Raw genomic sequence first — 24,096 nt, 5'->3', positions numbered from 1 at the left:
ATGGAGGCTTATTTTTTTGCCTCTCAGTTTTTCTCTGCATCTCTCTCCTCTCTGAGGGTGTATCCTCCTACTCATAATACCATACTCCTTCCCTGCCTAGTCTTCGTTACATTTGTCTTCTGGTGTACAGCCATAGTTTTGCGTTCTCTTCAATGTCAAAGGGGGCACAAAAAGACAGACTACCACAACATTATCTTTTAGTTTTTTTTGCTCCCCACCAAAATGGAAAGAGGAATGGACATGGGAAGGTTAGTGAGGTGCTCTTGTATTTTTGCCTCTAAATTTCTGTGCTTGTATTTCATAATATGTGACTCTCAAACTGGGTAAATACATTCGGAACCTGAAAGGTGACCAGTAAATGTTCACAAACTGTTTGGCATCAAGTTGCTTCTACTTTGTGAAGCTTGTAATAAGTTTTGATCCATTTCTTCTGAAAAAGTTCAGCAAATCCATATTTATACCGGACAGAGTCAGCCGTCATCCTTAGGAAGTTTAAAAAAAAGCATATCATTGTGGCATTTATTATTATTATTAGTAGTAGTATTATTAATAACAATAATAACAATATTAATTTATTAATACTAAAAATTGTGGAAATAAATAATACAAGTAATAATAATGATACTACTACTACTACTACTAATAATAATAATATATGCTCAATATGATATGCTTTTTAAGAACTTCCTAAGGACAACAGCTGACTGCCCTGTATAAATATGGATTATTATTATTATTATTAAAGTTATTATTATTGTTATTATTGCTATCGATAACAATAATATTTCATTAACACTAAAAACAATTGGGAAAATAATATTAATAGTAATATTATTATTATTATTAATAATAATAATAATAATAATAATAATTATCAAGATCCTACAGTAGTGAAAATAAGCTCTAATATTGGCTGCCAGATGTTTCCTAACCTCACACTCAGAGATGGTTCTGCATGAAGAGTCCCAGGTACAGGATTTTGTATGGAATTTCCTAAATATATTGTTAGAAGATCCAAGAGAAGTATTGTAAGGAAGTCACCCACATGGCTATGAGGGGGTGGAGGCAAAAAGGTTTTGCTTTCATGTGTACAGCATCCATTTTAGGACATCCTCATTCCTCACTCCTCATCCATACTTCTCATCCATGCTTCTCATCCATCATCCCTACTTCTCATCCATCATCCCTACTTCTCATCCATCATATATTATCCCTACTTCTCATCCATCATCCCTACTTCTAATCCCTGGATCTCATCCCTGCTTTTTATCCATCATCCCTACTTCTCATCCATCATCCCTGCTTCTCTTCCATCATCCCTATTTCTCATCCATCATACCTACTTCCCATCCATTATACATTTTTCCCATTTCTCATCCATCACCCCTACTTCTAATCCATCATCCCTGCTTCTCTTCCATCATCCCTACTTCTTATCCATCATCCCTGCTTCTCATCCATCATCCCTACTCCTCATCCCTCATCCCTGCTTCTCATCCATTATACATCATCCCTACTTCTCACTTCTCATCCATCATCCCTACTTCTCATCCATCATACATCATCCCTACTTCTCATCCATCATCCCTGCTTCTCATCCATCATACATCATCCCTACTTCTCATCCATCATCCCTACTTCTCATCCATCATCCCTGCTTCTCTTCCGTCATTCCTACTCCCAATCCCTGCTTCTCATCCCTACTTCTCTTTCATCATCCCTACTTCTCATCCCTGCTTCTCACCCCTACTTCTCATCCATCTTCCATCATTCCTACTTCTCATGCCTCAGCCATCATCCCTACTCCTCATCCATCATCCCTACTCCTCATTCCTCAGTCATACGGACACATTTTCAGTTTTGTGAAACACACCTTCGCACTGATTGGTTAGGAACAGCCAATCAGAGTTATGAGAGAGAGCTGCATTCTTACAGCTCTGATGGTTTGGGAAATGCAAGGACTCCACAGCTAGGGCCATAAATCAGCTCTTGGAGAAAGGGTTATGCAGTTCATTGAAAATCTTTCTGGTTTCAGAAAAGAAAAGAAAAAACAGCTCTCAGACATAAAAGCAGCATCAGATGTAAACATGTTATTTGTTACAAATAAAAAGCAGGCTGAGAGTTAAACATTTTATTTGTTACAAATAAAAATGAAACCAGAAAAGGTTTGGATGAATTGGATTGCACTGTCACCAGAGTTGATTTTAAACATTTTCTTTCTACATATGAAACTGAAACCAGAAAGGTTTTCGTTTGAACTGCAGATGACCTCTATAACCCTTTCTCCAAGAGCTGATTTATGGCCCTTGCTAGGGCTCCTTGTATTTCCCAAACCAGCAGAGCTTTCTGCAGAGGCCTGTGCAAACAGAAAAACACTGAGTTAAATAAAATGAAATATTGTGCAGCCTTGAATTCACTGGAAACAAACACACAGTTGCATTTCCTCTCCTCCCTCTTCATCCACCATGTGCAATGAGGAGGCTGTTTTTCATTGAAATAGAATGCAGCTCTCTCTCATAACTCTGATTGGCTGTTCCCAACCAATCAGTGTGAAGGTGTGTTTCACAAAACTGAAAATGTGTTAGTATGACTGAGGGATGAGGAATGAGGAGTAGGGATGATGGATGAGGAGTAGGGATGATGGCTGAGGCATGAGAAGTAGGAATGACGGAAGATGGATGAGAAGTAGGGATGAGAAGCAGGGATGAGGGATTAGAAGTAGGGATTATGGAAGAGAAGTAGGGATGATGGAAAAGAAGTAGGGATGAGAAGCAGGGATGAGGAGTAGGGATGATGGATGAGAAGTAGGGATGAAGGATGAGAAGTAGGGATGATGTATGATGGATGAGAAGTAGGGGTGATGGACGAGAAGCAGGGATGATGGAAGAGAAGCAGGGATGATGGATGAGAAGTAGGGGTGATGGATGGGAAGTAGGGATGATGTATGAGAAGTAGGGATGATGTATGATGGATGAGAAGTAGGGATGATATATGATGGATGAGAAGTAGGAATGATGGATGAGAAGTAGGGATGATGGAAGAGAAGCAAGGATGATGGATGAGAAGTAGGGATGATGGATGAGAAGCAGGGATGAGATGCAGGGATGAGAATTAGGGATGATGGATGAGAAGTAGGGATGATATATGATGGATGAGAAGTAGGGATGATGGATGAGAAGTAGGGATGATGGGAGAGAAGCAGGGATGATGGATGAGAAATAGGGATGATGTATGATGGATGAGAAGTAGGGATGACAGATGAGAAGCAGGGTTGAGAAGTAGGGCTGAGGAGTGAGGAATGAGGATGTCCTAAAATGGATGCTGTACATGTGAGATGCACTTAACATCCTCACTACCCAGGCAGACCACCAATGGTAAAAGCCCTTCCGGTAGTCTTAGTTTATCTCAGCATCGCTTGAGAAGCAAGTGGATGTCGCAGGTGTCGCTATTTAAATCAATAATACACCAAGAAGAAAAAATTACTTCAAGTTCCAAACTAAGTTTGATGAACAGATATGATTTAATAAAAATGAAGGAGCAAAAATGAACAACACTGGATTAGTGGGTCAAGAGTTATTAAACAATCAAAACTGTCTCAATAGAAGTAGAGGCTACAACTAGCCACGTCAAGCAAAGAGAGTCACAGTAAATTGTTGTTGAACCCGTTTTTTAAATGGCAGTTGTTATCTGAATAGCCATGTTTGAGCTTAATGATGAAGTGAAGTTTAGAATCTCTGGTGCTGAAGAATGCAGGAGACCGATGCAAGGTACTGAAACAAATCACTCACAGAAGTTCTCAGCCATGTTGAATTAGAAGGTGCATTGAGGTAAGCGGTTTGAATCTGTACCCTCTGCTTTTAGGCCATTTCAGGGTCAGTTTTGGGCAACCTGACCTCCAAGCCTTAAGAGTGCCCTGGTACTGAAGTGTTTGCAAGATTCTTTTTTTTCGTTCTAGTAGGCCTTCATGGGTGTCTTCACAGCACACTGGCCATTGCTAGAAAGTTCCATGAATCTATCCGCAGCCTTCATACTCCAACATCTTCTCGAAAACCCACAGGATAGGAGGCAATCAGGATATGTAGGACATGACTTGCACTAAGTCAACCACATTTAGATGTCCAACAGGCATCTTGCAAGCAGCTGTCCATAATGTGGCACACAATAATGCAGGAAACCTTCAAAAACTGCTAGAGGTCTGCTTTCCAGCATCACTAACATTTAACAAAAGTCTTATTATCCATGCCTTATAATTTGCAAACAAACCCCCATCCTAATCCAGTGAACCACTTACAAGCACATTTTGCCATTTTGTTTCCAAGACAAACATTTGAGTAGAATAGTTCGGTTTACCAATAAAATAACAAACCATCTTCAGGTCAAACCATTAGTCCGCCAATTAATGGATGCCATGTTACTCCCATAAATAATGCATTGAAGAAAGACACAAAATAACAATAATAAATTAATTGCAGAGTAGTTATAAGTTGGAGCCATGCACTTGGCTGTTTGTGCTATCAGGGTGACCCAGTTTGACCGTCTGCTTGTTGACAACTTTCTTCATAATTGATAAAGAGTCACAGAGAAGCACCTTGGCGAAGCAGTGTCTGCAGGTGTGCTGGACGGCAGAGGAGGAGAAGTAGAAGATGATGGGGTCCAAGCTGGCATTAAAGGTGCTGAAGAGCAGCGCCTCATCTCTCCAGAGAGGGTTCTCACCTTGGATGTACCCAATAACGTGGGACACGTTATAAGGTGCGAAACAGATGATGTAAACAGAAAGGGTGGCTAGGACGAGCCCAATGGCCCGTTGCTTCTTCTCCCGGTGAATGTGGGGAGAGGAGATGATGATTCTCACAAAGCTGCAGTAGCAGAAGGAAGTGATGAGGAAGGGGACACAGAAGAGGACGATGCCCAACTCAAGGCGGAAGGGCAGGAGGACCGCCAGCTGCTCCTTGGTGAAATTGTCATAGCATACAGCTGTCGCGGTATTGTTCTCCTCCTGATAGAACTCTGTAACGTAGACAATGCTGCAGTGGGCAAAAGAGCAAACCCAAAGGACGCAGCTGGTGGCTATGGCATAGACAGGCTTGCGGTACATCTTGTACTGAAGAGGGAAGGCCACGCCCAGGTACCGCTCCACACTGACAGCCGTCAGGAACAGCGTGCTAGAGTATATGGTGCTGAAGTAGAAGAGCCCACTGAGGGGGCAGAGGAATAAGGGCAAACTCCACTGCCCTTGCAATGTCTCTGCTGCTTTGAAGGGCAGGAAGGCCAAGAAGGAGAGATCAGAAATAGTCAGGTTGAGGAGAAGTATGGCGTTAGGCGTGGCTTTCCGCCTCATCTTGTGGATCAAGGCCTGGAGGGCCACCATGTTGGTTGGCAGCCCAGTTATGATGGTGAAGATGTAGACCACCAGGCACAAGATTTTGTGTTCTGGTTTCAGAACCATATTGCAATCATTTCACCTAGGAAGAAAAAACTGAGAATTAGTGGCTTGGTTAAATACACAACTAGACACACAGACACACAAAGCAATGGCGAGTGCTCATAAGCATATGACTGAGGAATTAAAAAAAATACATAGATAGTAAAAGACTTGCTCAGTGGCTGTGGTTTTAGAGGCTGTGGTCAAACAGTGACATAAACATTGAGCTGTTTTTCAGTCCTGAAATGGACCTGTGACTTGTCCATACCGATACCTTAACTAATCAATCACTACCTCTAGGCCATCCTTCCTATATTATTCTAAATTGGGCAGGAGTGTTGCTTGGTCAGTAAGATTGGGGGTCTGTGAGCTTCGGATTTTCCAACAATCAGGCTGGCATGTAATGTTAAAATGTATTATACGACAAGCAGGACACCTGAGAGGAGCTCAAGAGGGAGTGAAAAGGGAGAGGAATGTGGATTGGTAGGTGTACTAAGCGAAAAATCACAATATTATTGACATTAACCAACATTTTTGAAGACTTTCAAAACAGAGAGAGAAAGAAAGTGTGTATAACTTTTTCTGTGTTCCGACTGACGTTTCACAATACCCGACTGAAAGCACCTGCACCCACCAGAAAATAGATTTATTAGAAGGGGGTAACACCCCAAACAACACCCCTGAAGCTACACCCTGGAAGCTAGTAGAAAAGTCAGCATTGCATAGCTCAAAGGATTCATCTGTGCTAAAACTGCCGGTGATGGCGCTGTTGCAGCAGGCTCTACCCTCTGCTCCGCAGGATCTTTGCTCCCCAATTTTACTAGCTCCCCAGTTTAATTAGCTCCCCAATTGTATGGTGTGTACACATCTGCCGCAGTGTTGCATCCATTACTATATTTAGACGATGGTTATTTTTGATAATTTATAAATAGTACACTAGTTACTCAGAAGCTAGTTTATTTGTATTACCCAAGCTGGGTAATACATGTAATACAGCTTCCCACCAGGAGGGGGCTTATGTGTTTGCGCCAACAAACTCGGGAGCAACACTCCTTGAGAGATGCTAGCTGTATCACTTTATGCGGGAGCTGGAGCAGGGATGCTGAGGCATAGACACATGACCCTCTCCTAAAAGGAAACTGACACTTAATAGACTTGTCTCTAACAATCAGGTTGGGTACAGGTGCTTTTAGTCGGGTATTAAGAGATGTTAGTTGGATTTCCGCTGGAATGTTTACATACACCGACAAAAACGCAGGCATACTCTCATCTTGTTTTGAAAGTCTTCAAAAATAATTTTAGAGAATATTTTGTTTTCTCTCTTAGTACTCGTTCCACTGCCCCTTAGGCCACTCTCATGTGCCCTGCTTGTCTTATAATGTATTTAAAAATTATATGCCTTCCTGATTTTTGGATTATTTGAAGCTCACACTCCCTCAGTCCTACTGACCAACCTATGCCTCTGCTAACAACGTGGACACCGGATGTAGGGAGAACAAATTCAAATCCATGTTGCCTAGGGTCTGTCACAAGAACCCTGTTATCCAAAGACACACACAGCAATCATGAAAAGTGCTGAAACTCATTAAGCAAACCCTGCCATACCTGCCAACAGAATTGCAACATATGATAGTAGGTGCCCTAGATCATGGCAAACTTCTGTACACCAAATGAGCAGGCAGCAAAAAGTGCAAATGCAGCTCCCTGCCTCATGTTTGGATTAAAAATTAATCAGTCAACCAAATGATTTGCTTCACCCACACCAGTTTGGGACACTCTACCAACCAGCACAACCAGTGCTTAATTTGTAAAAGAATGAGTGTCCATGCTCAAAGCTCTGCTCAGAAGCATGAGGACAGCGCTATAACATGTTGGTGCACTGAATATTGAAGATGCAGAGTCTGCAATTCACTTTGCGCCTCTTTCATGGACCACCAAACACTACCCGACTCTTTATCTCACTCTTGTAGATTCCTGCGTTCTTCCTTTGTGACGGAGTGTCCATCTCTCTCTTCCTGCTTCTTCCCCTGTGTTTGTGTTTCCCTCCCTTGCTCTCAGGAAGTTTCTGATGAGAAATGAGTGCTAGTGATCCCCAGTGGCAACTACCGGCTCAAACTAAGCCCTGAGTTCACTCACTTAGGGGCAGATATATGAAAAGTGGTGCTGTACTTAGTGCAGGGCCACTTTTCTTGTGCCCCTTAGTGCCCCCATAAAGCCACCGTGTGTGTGCCGTATTTAATATATGGCACACCATGGTGGTAATTAGGGAACTAACATCAGACTTTTTTACGTTACCTTTGCGCACTGCAGGATTAGCATAAAAAATTCTGATGCTAATCCTGCAAAGCACCCAGAGGCCCAATGAAAGCAACGGGAGCCTCCTTTTAATGCCTGCTCTGAGCAGGCATTAAAAGTGCTAAAAATAATGACAGAAAGAAATCTCTTAGATTTCTTTGTGCCATTTTTTCAGCCCTCCTAACGGGGCAATGCCTGGCGCAGGCATAATGTAGTGCAAAGGGTTACAAAGTGGTATAAATGCATGCATTGTGCTACCTTGTAAATCTGGTGCTGTGATTTTGGCCTCGTTTGGCCACATTAGCGTAAAAAAAATGAAGCTAATGTGGCGCAAGGAGGCACTAGGGGCTCTTAAATCTGCCCTTTAATTTCAACCAAGCCAGCATCCTAGTCATTGCAAGAACCAGATTCAAAGGACAGAATAATCATTAACCCCACATATACAAAGCCCCCAACTTAATGGACTTCAGGGCAATACTATAAGAGAAGCTGGCTGGGGAGGTTAAGCCAGCGCGTCAGAGCCTTGATAAGTAAACTTACAAGGAGACACGCCTAAGTCGATGAACCTTTGGACCACGTTTGGGGACTTTCCAGTACGAGGTATCTTTTGGGCATCCCAAATCAGTAGATCAACAAACCAATAAATAATTTCCAATAACTAATTAGCAACCCAATCAATAACATTTAGTAAGAGTCAATAAGTTGAACACACCATGGCCCTCATTCTGACCCTGGCGGATACAATCCGCCAGGGCCAACGGGGGCGGGAGCACCGCCGACAGGCCGGCGGTGCTCCCTTGGTCATTCTGACCGCGGCGCTTTGGCCGCGGTCAGAACGGGAAAACCGGCGGTCTCCTGCCGGTTTTCCACTGCCCCCAGGAATCCTCCAAGCCGGCGCAGCTTGCTGCGCCGGCTTGGGGATTCCGACTCCCCCTCCCGCCATCCAGTTCCTGGCGGTTCTCCCGCCGGGAACCGGATGGCGGGAGGGGGAGTCGCGGGGCCCCTGGGGGCCCCTGCAGTGCCCATGCCAATGGCATGGGCACTGCAGGGGCCCCCGTAAGAGGGCCCCTACAAGTATTTCACTGTCTGCTTGGCAGACAGTGAAATACGCGACGGGTGCAACAGCACCCGTCGCACCTTCCCACTCCGCCGGCTCGATTACGAGCCGGCATCCTCGTGGGAAGGGAGTTTTTCCCTGGGCTGGCGGGCGGTCTTTTGGAGACCGCCCGCCAGCCCAGGGAAAAACTCATAATACCCTCCGCGGTCTTTTGACCGCGGAGCGGTATTATGGAGGGCTGAATTCTGGCGGGCGGCCTCCGCCGCCCGCCAGAATCAGAATGAGGGGCCATGACCTTTCAGTCATGAATAACCACACCAATTTAGTTAAGTGGTAGGATATTTATTTCCCTATTAGTCACAATCTAATATCATTTCTGTTAATTTCATTAGCAATTCATCTCATTAGTAACTCTTCAGATTTGCAATTAGAACGCAATTAATCAATGCATAGAGAATATTCAGTCAGTATTTAACACGTCATCAATAAGAAGCAACTTAGCAAAGTCTCAGTAGTACATGATTAAAAAAAACAAGAACTCAGTCATTTGTCTATTTGCGTACAATATCCGTGAACACCTTAACTAACCTCAAATTAGCATTAGCATGTTGGGCTTCATGCAAAACATTTTAGCAAACACAAATTTGGAAAACATCTAAACTATGGCCTCTATCAAAAGAGCAGTTGGTACCTAGAAAGAAAAGGCAAACAGACAATTACAATTTGCATCAGATAGTTACCAATCCAAAAGATTAGCAAACAGTGTCAGTCTTCGTCCTCAGGACATCAGTCGTTTTCATCATCAGCCAAAATGGGACAGGGCAAAGTCTCAGTATAGCATAGCTAAGGAACGAGAGCTTTCCTCATATGGAAGAGAGGTACGTATCAGGTAAAGGAATAAGCAGAGGATGATTTAGAGTATCAGGACGAATAAACTGCAAAGTCTCAAAGGAATGGCCCCTCTTCTCCTTGTGTTGTGCGGTTAAATCAAAACTGCCTGATTTGCTCTTAATTCTTCATTGGATAATAATTGGTGCATCGTTATCTCTGTCCAATAATTCTCCACGCGCTTCACTAGAATTTTCCACAAAACACAGTTCTCATGTCGCTGATTGGCCTATGTTATTGACGTCTTCATCGGTTGAAATGTCAGGTAAGAAAAGTTACACTTTATGCTCCAGTCAATAGCTCAATTATTTTCTCCTACTCCAGGCAGCCTTGCACCCGTTACGAATGACACTGTTGCATTCAGCAAGAATGTCTCCTTGAGCAAGTCGGGTCTCATGAGAAACAATTAACTACGGCTACACACATAACTTCTGGAAAAGTACAGCTTTGTGTCCTTCAGGAAAACAGCACATTGCACATTAGAAATATGAGACCAGGCAGCTAGGCCCAGACCCTCGCTAAGCTAAGGCCTAATGATTAATTGAGCAAACCCCTAATACATGACTCTAATTAGGATATGATAGTACAAATTCAAAACATTAGTACATAATTAATTCAACATTAACAACTTTCATTAGTCTTCGTATACATTGGTAGCCACTCCCTGTGGGCACATTTCAACGCGTGCATTATTTTCTACGTTAACACATTTTCTATGCAGCTTCATCACACAATATATTGCAAGCTTTTCATGTTAATATTGCTTTTTAAAAGACACACTCCAACAACTGCGTCTGTGTCTAACGTGCCACAGGGGCGCATGGAAACGAGCGATCAGAGCAGCAGCCCGGGAAATATGTACTCCCAGGATTGGTCCAGTCGTTCGAACGGACTAATACCAAAGAAAAAGGAGTGGCCTCATTTAGGGCTTCATGCGAAGACCGCAGGGCAATGGTCATTCAGCAGACTGCAACCTCCCTCTTGTAAACACCCAGGGCCTACTGTGTTACACAGCGCAATCAAAATTTATGTAAACAAATAAACAGCCTGTGAAACTTGCACTCTTGCATATATAGTTATGTACCATATATGAACTCTCCTGCAACTTCACAAGCAAGGATGCTGACCACAGTAAACGTACTCATAAATTTAAAACATATAGGCCCTCATTACAACCCTGGCGGTCAAAGACCGCCAGGGCTGTTTCGTCGGATGCACTGCCAACAGGCAGAATTACCGAAGCGGTCACACAGCCGGGACCAGCGGTTTACCGCCACGTTGGTCCTGGCGGTTGTAATCCTCCAGGGCAGCGTTGCTTGCACGCCTGCCCAGGGGATTACGAGTCCCCCTCCTGCCAGCCTTTTCATGGCGGTAGGAACCGCCATGAAAAGGCTGGCATAGCAGACAGTGAAAAGCACGACAGGTGCAACTGCACCCGTCGCACTGCTGCAACACCGCCGGCTCCATTTGGAGCCGGCTCCCGTGTTGCGGCCGACATCCCTGCCGGCCCAGCGGGGATGTTGAAATGACCACCGCGGAAGTGCGGCTGCATAGGCGGCCGCGCGGCTGTCAAAGTTGTAATGAGGGCCATAATTTCATGTCCAGGATGCGTTTTCCCTTAAACGCTTCTTACATATGCTGCAAGTGCACACATCACTTGAGAAAGCCATTTTAAAATATACCATTGAATAATTTCTCTGCACATCCCGATGTGAATTGCAAATCAGTTAAAACAGGGATGCAAATGGACTTCCTACTGTGCACCTAGATGGCTGCAAAATTTCTACTGACAAACCTTCCAGCTTTGTGGAATTGTTTACTCTGTCGACTTTGTAAAACTTTATATGAATGTGAAATTGTCTTCAAAGAAAACTTTATTAGAAGAAGCCGTTGCATAATTTTTTCTGGTTCACTGGTAGCACTCTGTTAACTCCGTATTTAAAATGCGATGCATTTGTTCAAATGCATCAGTTTTTCTGGCCAGGCGTAAAAAAGAAACTTGGGGTGGATCTGGCTGCGTCATGAAGATTTTAGTGCATGCAGAGTGGGTGTTCTGTCGGAAAAAGTTGTTTACAACTGATGCAATGATATTTATAAGGCTTTCTTTATTTGACGCTTCTTCAAGATACGTCAGAATTCCTACACCTCCAAAATCCAGGCATAGGGACTGATGCAGTGGCTTTAAAACATGAATCTGACCATTTGAAGTCACTTCACACCCTGGAAGATGTCTGTTTTTCACATCCCCACTAGCTGTAGTAGGTCTACACATGTGAAAATCATGTTGTAGGACTCCTTGACCAACCGCGGACCATGGCACCAATGATTCCATCATCCACTGCAACTAGGCTATGTGACGTTGTGTTCTTTTTATAAGGGACAGGCTAGGATTACCACTTCTCCATGGAGGAAGGAGTCCTCAAGTCCAGGCCTGCGTACTCCAAACGACAGATAAGTACACACATAACGTAGGTAATACATGTATTGATTGCCACTTCACATGCCAACACTTGTATTCACTTGCCTTACATTGTCACTCACTATGTCACCCATACTTAGGCCTCTACATACACATAGGTAGACTATGCATACTGTAATGTGACACATAGCCATACTGCATACATTACCTCTTACATCCAGAACCAATGTAAAAGTGTTGATGGTGATATTCAACCATTTTACAGTATTTCACATTAGTCCTCACTAATTAGGCTCCTTGTGTCAATCTGAATGCATTGCCTCAGATTTTTTTACACATTGTTGAAGTCGCATCAGTTCTGACACCAGCTTCAGCAATGCCTCACTTTTTGAGTTTATGCCTGCGGCATCCTTCCTGCGATGTGTCAGTATTTCTGATGCATCCTGGGACCCCACATGAAAGTATAAGATTTCTTGTCTGAGTGCATGTATTTTTGATGCATCGCTGGCGCAACTCAGCCATGCGTCAGTTCTTGTAAATGAGGTCCCAAGTTTTGCCAGGAGATGTTTTGTGTCAAAACATTTTTCTGGAACAGTTCTACCACAAATTTAATTTTTTATGTTTATCCATTAAATTCATTATAAATTAAAGCCTTTTTTGCGGGTTTTTTGTCAGACATTTTTCCTTAAAGAAAGTTGATGTAACTTGCACAAGCACAGCTTGCAAGTTTTGAAAATCCCTAAGTATAATTACACTAAAATTGTATTTATTTGTTTCTGTACTTACTTCGAAACAAAGAAAAACGGAACCCGCCTTGGACTTGTTTTCCAAATTAGACTTGAAAGCACTTCTTAAAAGCACACATTTCATGCAGTTTATTTGCAGTACCCTTATCCACCCACTGGTATGTCTGCCATTAGCTACTACTGCTTGGGGTCAGGCACTCACATCATTTGTGCCACTGAAACTGCAGCACATTATTGGCAGTAAGGAGCAGTTACATGACTGTCACCTGACATCATCCTTAACTTCCTTTCTGGCTCAGATGATGAAGACCCTTCACTAACATGGCTGCCAGATTGCGCTACCTCTGATGGGGCTCTTAGTGTCATCTTTTGCCTTTTACTTTCATAAAAAGTCGACAGACAATGTCGGTGAACTCTTTAATTTACCTCGTCGCCACTACTACATTGAAGAAAGCAAGTTTGAAGTGATGGCTGGGTCTAGACAGTTATCTGAAAAGCAATAATTCCAGTTACACCCAGGACAAGCTCCCCTAATCTACACCCCCTAAGAAACGTAGGGTCACATTTATTCCTCGCATCTACTAAGTCAGATTTATCAAGCCACTCAAGGCCACCTTACATGCCTCTGCAGGGCTAGATACATCTCGAGTAAAGCAAGGCAGCACAAATCACTGTGTTGCATTACTCTGCCCCAGGGAGGCATACCATGGGTGGAGCGAGGGTATTCCTATGCATCTTACTGTGGATTTTGGTGCATTCCCAGATTTACCAACAACAGACTTACCAGTGTCAAAATGCACCACGGCGCAAGGGTGCCTGCGTTGGCACCAGACAGCCAAAAGGGCACCAGTCCAAGAAAAGGGGACAGCAATGTGCTGTATGATTTTAAATACAGTGCTTTCCTGCCCTCTCCCTTTTAATGCAAGGTGACTTGCTGCGTTGCAGTGTATGAAAGTTTGATAAATGTGGCCCTTAGTGTGCTGTTTTGTCCTCTGATCCACCTATCGTCCTCCCTGACACTAAGGAAGTACTTCCTCTAGGATGTACCACTGCTAAGATCACATCTCCAGAAGAAGAAATACAGAGACAAAGACACATGAAACAGTTCAAACAAGTGACAAACCCATCAATAGTCAAACGCAGAGATTTGCACAAATTGCATCATAAAGTCAGCCTCATTCAAGTCTGATGACTTTTAAAAGTGGTGGGGTGCAATTCTTAACTCAAATTCCAAGGAGCTTCTTCTTGAAGGGCTTTCTTACACTTGCTTGCACTATGTTTACTCTCACTCTGACTCACTTGGTATCACTAATTCACACAGTCTTACTCATTCTACTCTGACCCACTCTGTTTCACTCAGTCTCACTCATTCTGAATTTTTCAGTCTTACTGTGACCCACTCAGTCTCACAGGCAGTAACACTCGGCTACCCTCACTGTTATTCGACCTCACTCACATTCATTCTCACACATACTGGCCCTTACTGTCACTCATTCTCACTCACTCTGACTCACTCCTTCACTGACTCTCTATGACTTTAACTTACACACAGTCATACAGACATGCTCACAGGGCTTGGATTTCACCAGCTCTGAACAAGCTCCCTGATGGCTGGCACAGGCACTTTCATGCACCTGCGTCAGCAATCGGACAATGTCACAAGTTGCCTCAGTTTGTTGCTTAACCCGAAAGGGTCTGCACTTTATTTTTATTATACCAAGAGTATTCACTCTTGATATAATACTAAAAAGTGACCAGAAAACAAGGCGAGTGTAGTGTAGTTGTGGAGCCCATAAAGGAGAGCTGCCATTGGCCCAAGGACACGTATGCATCTAATTCAAGGGCTTAGCATCTGATGCAATTCATATCGCACCTGATAAAATGAGGGGCCCTGTGTTCGGAAATTATTGGGAGTGATAACAATTTTCTACTTTGAGTTATCACCTTGAAAATGGTCACCTTTCTGTCTGTCCATCGATTTGTCCATCCTTCCATATCCAAACCTATTCATTCATTTTCAAACCTATCCATTACGTCTAACCATCTAGCCACTCTTTCACTCAGTCATCCACCCTTTCACTTATCCATCCTCCTTTTATCCATCTATTCATCCACCCATCGATCATTTCAATCATCAATCCATTCTTTCACTCTTCCATCCACCGTTTCACTCATCCATCCAGCCATCTATCCATCCTCCATTTCAATCATATCACCATCTTTTCACCCATCCATCCATCCACCCATCCACTCATCCATTCATCCAAATACCCTTTCACTCATCCATTCTTTAACTCACTCATTAATCCTTTCACTCATCCATTTACAATTCTCCCTTTCACTCATCCATCCTTCCACCCCTTCACCCTGACATCCATTTACCCCCATTTCACTCATTCACCCATTGTTTCTCTCAGCCATCTTTACATACATCCTTTCACTCATCCATCCATCCTTTCCCTCATCCATCCAGTCTTTCACTGCATTCATACATTCACCCTTTCACCCATCCATCCATCCATCCTTTCACTCACCCTTCCATCTATCCATCCTTTCTCTCATCATCGATCAATCCATTCTTTTACTCATCCATTCACCCTTTCAATCATCCATCCATCCATCCATCCTCCCTTTCACTCATACACCCTCCCTCCCTTTCACTCTCCCATGTTTACATCCATCCTTTTACTCATTCATCTATACATCTATTCATCCATCATTTCATCCATCTATCCACGAATCCTTCCTTCCTTTCACTCACTCACCCTACCACATTAGTTCTGAGCCTTTGACTGCCAAGCTGCGGACAGTCGAGGCCCATCAAGATCCCCACCTCCACGCCCTGAAACAGGAGCTTAACTGCATACTTACCAGTGTAACTGTTATCTGCAGCTGGTTCCTTCCTTCTCCTGGGCCTCTGCTGCAGCAAACAAGCTGAGATAAGGAGCACTTTAAAGGACAGGCTCAGCTCCATGATGTTTTCTTTTCAAAGTGAAAACAAATGCACTACTTGTTACTGTAAGGAGAGTAGCCCCCTGCACCCCTCCTACAGCCTGCCCCTTTGTGACGACCAACGAATTGTTGCTGCCCACTCCCTCCTTGTCCTTATCGTCCTGCCCCACCCAGCCGTTGAAGTGAATGGAGCTCCACTGTACATGTGCCCCACGAACAACCGGATGATTGGCGGTCTAACTCAGCACTTCCTCTTCTCTGATGTCACTGCTGCAGCTTGTGCCTGCAGGTTGTAGACAACCTCGCCCGGCTGGCACTTGCGCAGCAGGACATCTGCAAAGTTTACTAGAGTTCACCCGGGAGATTCAACACAGGCTCAGAGCAGTAATTTTTTTCAGCTGCTCTGTTTTCTTTTCCCTGTTCTTGCCTCTCCCCCGAGGGTGGCAGGGCAACGACCCTTGTGCCCATTAACACCAGTTGCCCCTACTTGGCTCACAGAACATGGCGTGACATGCATAGTTGCATTGTCAATGCTTTTTTATTTTTTTGCAGTCTTTGGAAAAATGTTTTTACAAAAAGTTGGATAGCTGAATCCGAAGAAAAACAGCTGCTTTTTTTATTATTTTTTAAATGAAGTTAGTATCTGCCACTCTAGGCATTCCACTCCCACCACCACGGCCTCCATGAGGTGAAATGATTCTCCTTTGACCACCTTGCAACACTTCTGTCCCTTTTTTTCCAGGTAGCAGGGATCAGTGCCTGCCATCATGTATGGGCAGCAGCAAATATTTTCATTTTCTGCTAGCCAATTGGGCTGCTTGGATCCCCAAAACCTCTGAGGAACAGTGAAATCTGCATTGGGTGAATGACAAATATTCTTACCCTTTTAAAGGGCTTTCAATATTTTCTCAGGTGCATTATATTTGGAAGATTTGCAGATCAGGATCTTCAAATAATCCATGAATTAATAAACAAGATGTACTAAAGTCACTTGAAAGCCACCTCACACCATTTTGTAAAGCACATGTCTCACAAATACTGAATGGATTAACACCAAACTACTCAAAGACACTGTTTTTAACAATTTTCTAGCTCTGTGGCAAGTTTGGAGTAAAATAACGTTACTTTTCCTAAATAACGTGTTATTTTAAGTTTACTTTAACACAAACCGTTTGTTTTTTAGTCAGTACCCTCTAAGGAGAGACGCAGGAAAGTTAAGTGTTTTTGCCCGCTTAGAGTGTCCTGTTGTCCGTAATGGGACAACTTAGCGAACAGTAACATGGAAGAAATAGGGGTGGACGTAACTGGCACAATTCTCTGTAGCGTAATTACTCTTAATTACCTCACAATTACTCATAAATATGCATAATTGTGTGAGAAGCCTAATCCACCATTTAGAACTGCTTTCTTAGTGCAAAATGCACCCTCATGTTGAAAGTAGGCCAGAGGATGCCTTTTGTGCTAGGAACAGAACACTAAATGCAACAGGCCACGAACAGCAGTAGCCAGTAGCCACTTGCTCTCCTTAGTTCAATGCTCCTGTGGTCCTCTGGTAGGATTTTTGCCCCAAATTACTCTTAATTACTCAAACTGGAGTAATCATGTGATTTAAGTAATTTGGCATAACAAGAGTAATGTGTAATTACTGAACTTACTCCAATTACCCCGGAGTGATTACAATTTCACCCAGGCCTCCAGAGAAAGTACATGGATATATGAAACATCAAGAAAGTGATCAGGGCTGCTTTCCAGCTAATTGTGCCTCTCACTATCCTGTGTGATTGGCTCGGAGCCAGTCTCATGGAAGCTTCAGTCTTCTTTCTGAGGCATCAGCCAGTCTGGACATTAACCTAAATCGGTCCTAACCTCCCAGTGAACGAGACACACTCCTAATTGATGAGGTTCCAGTACCATGCAGCCATGTTTAGGAACTGTTAAGCAGCACAATAATTGTAATAAGTGTTGCCAGTGTCATAGCTCATAGCATGAAGGCATCCAGTACAAAAATACAAGCGTTAAATTGACAGATATGCTTTTAATCCCAGTAGATACATCAGGCTTTCATTTTTACAAAGTCAATTAGAAGCCTGGCCCATAAGAGGATACAGATTGAAAAAGGCATCTAATAACTCTACTGATTATTATTATTTCCAAACATATGTTGAAATAGAAATGATTTGCAGGAAGCTATTTCATAAAGATTAGACCCGGGTATATGTTTTTAAAATTTGTGTTTTGTCTGCATAATTGTACACGTTTCTTCTACTCTGGAGAACGTCTTGTGATAGGTCTTCAACAAGACATTAAATTGCAGCCACGGGCGGTAAAATCCATTTTTATAGAAGATGTTGAGTTGTTTCGAAACAGAAACAGCATTTAGGGAACGCATTGCATTTTGACAAATTACCTGTGCCCTGTAGTCAGGTCTGTGGTTGTGCTCCTGATCTTCAAGACAGTCTTTAGTTGGTGTCTGTAAAAATGAAAAAAGTCAGAAAAGGAAGGGGTACTCACTATTCCACATTGTATGACAAGCTCCACTGCCACATGCTACATTTTTACTTGCGCCTTCCCACATCGTCCTCCTTAGTAACTTTCTTGAAGCATCCACCGCATTAAAACTCTTCTCTTTTTAAAAGTCCATCACATCATAAATACACTTTTCTCAAGATAATAGTTTAATCAGAAATGCCCACTTACAAGAAACTCAACTCACTCCGAAACTGTCTACAATTTCAGCTGCTTCATCATAAACTCCCTTATTAACTTGTCCATCCGGTAAGAAACACTCAACCGTATTTAAAACAATCTCCTTCTGTGATGTCCACTTTATTAGAAGCAGTCTCCTTCCAAGATGTCCACCTCATTGGGAAGACACTTCTTCCAAGATGTCTGCCTCATTGGAAAAGCTCTCCTTCCAAATGTCCACTTCTTCCCAAATATGCTCCTTCCAAGATGTCAGTCTTATTAGAAACATTCTACTTCCAAGATGTCTGTCTCACTGGAAACACTCACCTTCCAAAGTGTGCCCCTCATTAGAAACCTATACTTTCCAAGATGTCCCTCCAATTAGAAACACTCTCCTTCCAAAATGTCAGTTTCATTATAAACCCTTGCCTTCCAACACACATACCACTTTGTTTCCCACAGCCTTTTGATATTTTAAAAAAAGAGTTTTAACCTTATCATACTAAATACTAATGGTGGCTATTCACAAGGATAGATTACACTTCTTAGTGACTAACATGTAAATTTACTTGTACACTTTTGAGTTACTTTACTACTTTTGGCTATTCCTGTTTATGAGTGTAAAGTTACTCAAGAGTGCAACTTACTTGTCTCCACCCCCTGAAACAGGAGGTGGAGCCAAATTTACAAGTCAGTACTGTCAAAAAGGAGCAGAGGCAAGGTCAGATCAACACACTGCCCGACAACTGATACTGCGGCTATGTTCCATATAAGATAATGGAGGAAATAATATTAAAATAAAAACTTTATGTCTACCTCTCAAAACATATATAAACTAAATTGAATGTTAAAAAACGTATCCCACAATAAAACATATATCTATTTTTTTTAATTAAAACAAAAAAAACAGCATTCATTTGTAGTAAAATTTAATTGAGTTAATTTTAACAACTTTTTTTATCTGCACTTTGGTATTGTAAGGGTGTTTTTTAAAATATTTTGAGGCTGTCCCAATCGCTCATGTTTAGTAGCGATTTGGGCTATTTTCTAGTAATGGCTCTTTTAGTAGCGGTTTAGGCTATTTTATGGTAGGGCTTTGGGCTACATTTTGTTTTGGGCTTTTTGTGGTATGGCTTTGGGCTACATTCTGTTTGTATTTCCTGGTTTCCACTACGAGTGGCCATTTTGTTTGGGCAGCACTCTAGAGGCTGCTCTCATTTACACTATTTAAGAAGCTGATGGACCTGGCGTGCAGCGCTCTTGCGCACTGGGTGCACCAATGCCACACCTAAGGCAAGCCAGTCTGCACGCGGCTGGGACCTGTGGCCAAGGACTGTGCTTGACAGGATACAAGTATGAGAACTATACTTCAGTTCAGCTCCTTGCCTTACAGGGTTCCCGTAAGTGTGACTGCTATCATTCCATTGATTGTGGAAATGCTCATTTGACCTGCCAACACTGTTCATTCGCTCTGTTAGGGAATATTAACTTGCATGTTAATCCTGGGTTTGAGGGCAGTCATAAGTTCTTTTTCATCAATTGTAGGTCTCTTCCCACACACCAATTTGATATATTCTCCCTCCTAGAGGACGAGCAAGTGGATGGGCTGTTCTTAATTGAAACTTGGTTGCAGGACAAGTCCGGCCCTGACCTTGCCCAGGCACTTTCTGACAACTACTATATTTGTAGGAAATATCGTCTCAATAAAAGAGGAGGTGGGGTGGCTTGCATTCTTAAATCCTCCTTCAAATGGATTACCTACACTTATCCACTCCCTGATTGTGAAAATCTAGTGTTCTCTATTTATTTCTCTGTCACCTATACATTTTCTGGTTTATTGATTTATTGACCACCAAGAAAGGGCAAGGAATTTATAAATGCCCTTTCCGAGATGATTGCCAATTGTGTAGCTTCAAAATCTAGCTTCACACTTTTAGGTGACCTAAATTTTAATTTCGAGGATCTGGCAGACAAGCAAGCCACTGCAATTAGTCAAGATCTCCTGGCAATCGGGCTTGCTCAGAGGATAACCGAGGTAACACACTCAAAAGGCCACCTGCTTGATACTATTTTATCTAATAAGTACGACTTAGTACGCATAAAACCTGTGCCAGTTATTTGGTCGGACCACTTGGTAGTTCATTTTAGGGTTACCTGTCCTCAGCATCCCCCCCCCATGATCACGTCCTCTTCGTCATTTAAGTAAAGATGGTCTACGCTTAACATTAACGATTTAACCTCCACTCTTAATAATACTAGAGTTGATATGAAAACAGACCTTGCCATAGCAGATGCCGAGTTCACTCACTTGCTCACTCAATCTCTGGATTTAGTGTGTCCCACCACTAATCAATCCACACATCAGAGTGCCAGCTCAGCTCCTTGGTATACTCCTCAATTTAGACTTTTAAAATAAGCCTGTAAAACAGCTGAGAGATGCGAGAGAAGGTACTACTCACCGACTGCAAAGGCGAAATATAGGGACTCTGTTAGGAAGTACCATTGGGAAATCCTGACCACTAAAGTAGCATACTATCATAGTAAAATATAGACTGCTTTGAATGGAGATATTCAAGATTATAAAATCTCTTCTAAAACCAGTCTGTAACTCTCCAATTCAAGCACTCTCGACCCTGCATTGTAATAATGTTGCCACATTCTTCAAGGAAAAGATAGATGATATTTACTCCTCTCTCCGAGGTGTAGACTCAGCCCCTGGAGCCAAGGTTCATAGTAGGGCCCAGTTAAATGACATTTCAGGTTTCCCAGAAATACCTGTGGAAATGCTTTCTTCTCTCCTTAATAAGCTGAAGTCAGGCTTGCCGCTTGATCCGGCTCCTCCTTCTGTCTTATTCAAAATCTTTTATGTGATTGGACCTTCCCTTTTAGAGGTCCTTAATCTGTCCTTGGCTCAAGGAATGGTGACGGTTGCCTGGAAGCATGCAATGATAAGAGCCCTATTACAAAAGCACAACCTGGACCTGCTTGAGCCTAAGAATTATAGGCCGATTCTACTCTTGCCTGGGGCAGGCAAAATCCTTGAGAAATACGTAAATAAACAGCTTTCGGGTTTTCTTGAGGAACATGACTCATCTACTCAATCAGGATTTAGACCTTTCCATGGTACCAAAACTTACCTTTTGGCAGCAGTGGAAAAAGCAAAAAGACTTCTAGGTCAAGGATGGGTGGTTGCTATCTTCCTCCTGGACCTTAGTGCTGCCTTTGACACTGTAATGCGCAAGATCCTCTTGGAGAGGCTCCAAAATGTCGGAGTGACTGGACAGGCTCTTTTTTGGCTTAAATCATTCCTCAATCAGAGAATGTTCCAAGTATTCGATGGTGACTGTAGATCAGATCCCATGCCACTTAACTGTGGGGTCCTTTGGCTGAGGTTGTCCTTGCACATGATTTCTCGCTAGTATTGTATGCTGACAATACCCAACTTATTTTTTCGGTGAGCCATATAAAGGACGATCGACCTCTCTCTCTTGGCTCCTGCATTGCGGATGTAGCTAATTGGATGAGCCATTCAGCTCTGAAATTCAATGGGGAGAAAAAAGATTTCCTGATTCTAGGTAGCCCTTCTCTAAATATGATAAATCTGGGATGGCCTAATAACTTAAGCGCCCCGCCAAAACCAAAGCAAGAGGTAAAAATTCTATGCATTTGGCTGGACAAAGACTTGACCATGAACACCCAAGCAACGAAAGTGGCTGATACCTGCTTTATGATGTTGAGAGCTCTTAGCAAAATGTTATACATTCTCCATTCCCTGTCCAAAAGACTAGTAGTCCAAGCACTCATTCTGGCACGACTGGATTATGGAAATGCGCTATATTTGGGCGCTTCCAAATGAACAGTTGACAAATTACAAGTGATGCAGAACGCTGCTGTCCGTCTTCTATGTAACATCTCTAAATTTCAATCCCCCTGACAAGCTCCAAAGTCGCTACACTGGCTGAGGGCTGCTCAAGAATGAAATTTAAATCCCTATGCATTGCTCGCAGATCAGTCAACCAGTCAGGTCCTGAGATTGGGAATGCATGGATCACTCCTTAGATCCCTACAAGATGCTTGCGTTCTTCCAGCGCCTGCCCAGCTTTGGTTCTGCCGATCCAGAGAGTGAGAAGAGGCAGCCCATCTTTCCGGTACAATGTTTCCAAGCTTGGCTGCTTGCACAGTCTTGTTGATCTCCTGGCTCCGAAGGGAGATGTTTAACATTGTCACCGCTGTGTAATGTATAGGACACTATAGCGCTGGGATGCCCTAGAGTAGCTATGTGCTCTATAAGTGCCTAAAAAAATAATTAAATATTCATCACTTTTAATAATTATGAATACAGATATAGAATCTCCCTATGGCAAAGAATAAGGAACCTTTAAAAAAGTTCATTAAACTTTAAAAAAAAAGTTGTAAAAAAAAAGTTTTATGTTAAACATTAATGTATGTTACAGTACTAGTTACAGAATATTGAATTAAATATTTTTCTGAAGATTCATTTAAAAAAACTCCCACCTAAAATAACACAATTATATTATTTTATTATGTATTAATAATTATTAGATGGGAAAGTAATTTAATTATAGTTTGCCAAAAATAATGTTACATTCATTTTTATATTCAATAGTTAAATTTTATGTATTTATATTTTTAAATAGTTTAAATAACTTAATTTAATATAACATTATTTCCTATAGGGCTATATTTTAAGTCCCTGCCTTCATTATTTTCTATGTAAGGGCGTTGCTGTACCAGTGGTTGTACATGTGTGGTGCTGAGCCTGTCCAGCTTTGAGCCTGAGCATATTTACTACTGTTTAAGGGCATTTTTTGCCTATAATAGCTTTAGAAGTGGAGATGGTGAATAGCAATGGGCTTCCTCTTTTGTGGGTGGGTGCATGTCATTCCCCTAGCCACACCCTATCCCCAGTAAACCCTTGCTTACTACTCCCTAAACCCCTTCCATTTAGTAGTAATTATTACCCTTTGTGCAGCCATTCCCCCTGGTCCTTCTACACGTAACCAAGTTCTTCCAGACTCCTCCTGGTCCTAAATAGAAAACCTACATGTGTAGGGATCTTACCGCAGAAATTACAGGAGAGGTGGAGATTTACACTCCTAGGTTTGTGAATTGTAGTTTAAGTACTACAAAATGCAGTCTGTGAATATGGCCCGGTGTCTTTAGTTCACATACGTGTTCTTATATACGGACACCCCTTGGTCTGAAATACATCAGATGCAGATTACATGTGATTTACATATCATGTAGAATCTAGCAAAAATATATAACTGAATTACTCACAAATCTGGAGTCGCAATTGCAGAATATTAGACATGGGGGCTCTAACCTCCACCTTATCCTCATTATGCTGTATTTCTCTCCTCACTTCCACTAACCTAACATGTTGAAGTAAAAACCTCCAAATACATTGCTAATGAAGTCCCCTAAACAATTTGTATGAACTGGTTTATAGAGCGCTGTGAATCCCTCTGCAGTTGCATCACTGCGCTGAAGATGTGTCAATTGCAGGTGCATGGCTATCAGATCCACATGCATGGCTATCAATAGTGCAGCAGGTGCAGTAGCACCGGGTGCGTGGACATAACGGGCCGCTCCACCTTAATTAGTGTTG

General features: G+C 42.5%; 1 protein-coding gene across 2 annotated transcripts in view; it reads right to left on the bottom strand.

Moving 5' to 3' along the window:
* Positions 1-3,501: 3,501 nt before the first annotated feature.
* Positions 3,502-24,096, bottom strand: part of LOC138246528 (free fatty acid receptor 2-like) — a 185,440-nt gene continuing 164,845 nt past the window's right edge. The window contains exons 4-5 of one of the 2 annotated variants that reach the window (XM_069201185.1): positions 18,187-18,249; positions 3,502-5,462 (exon numbers count right to left, since the gene is read on the bottom strand). In XM_069201185.1, coding sequence (XP_069057286.1) covers positions 4,478-5,446 — 969 coding nt within the window. In that variant the 5' untranslated portion in view covers positions 5,447-5,462; positions 18,187-18,249 and the 3' untranslated portion in view covers positions 3,502-4,477. Of the gene's footprint in view, positions 5,463-15,698; positions 15,811-18,186; positions 18,250-24,096 lie in introns of those variants that run through there. The other variant, XM_069201186.1, reaches the window with a different exon arrangement.

Source organism: Pleurodeles waltl, chromosome 7 (genome assembly GCF_031143425.1).
Source record: "Pleurodeles waltl isolate 20211129_DDA chromosome 7, aPleWal1.hap1.20221129, whole genome shotgun sequence".
Taxonomy (NCBI): Eukaryota; Metazoa; Chordata; class Amphibia; order Caudata; family Salamandridae; genus Pleurodeles; species Pleurodeles waltl.
This window is presented reverse-complemented; position numbering and strand designations above follow the sequence as displayed.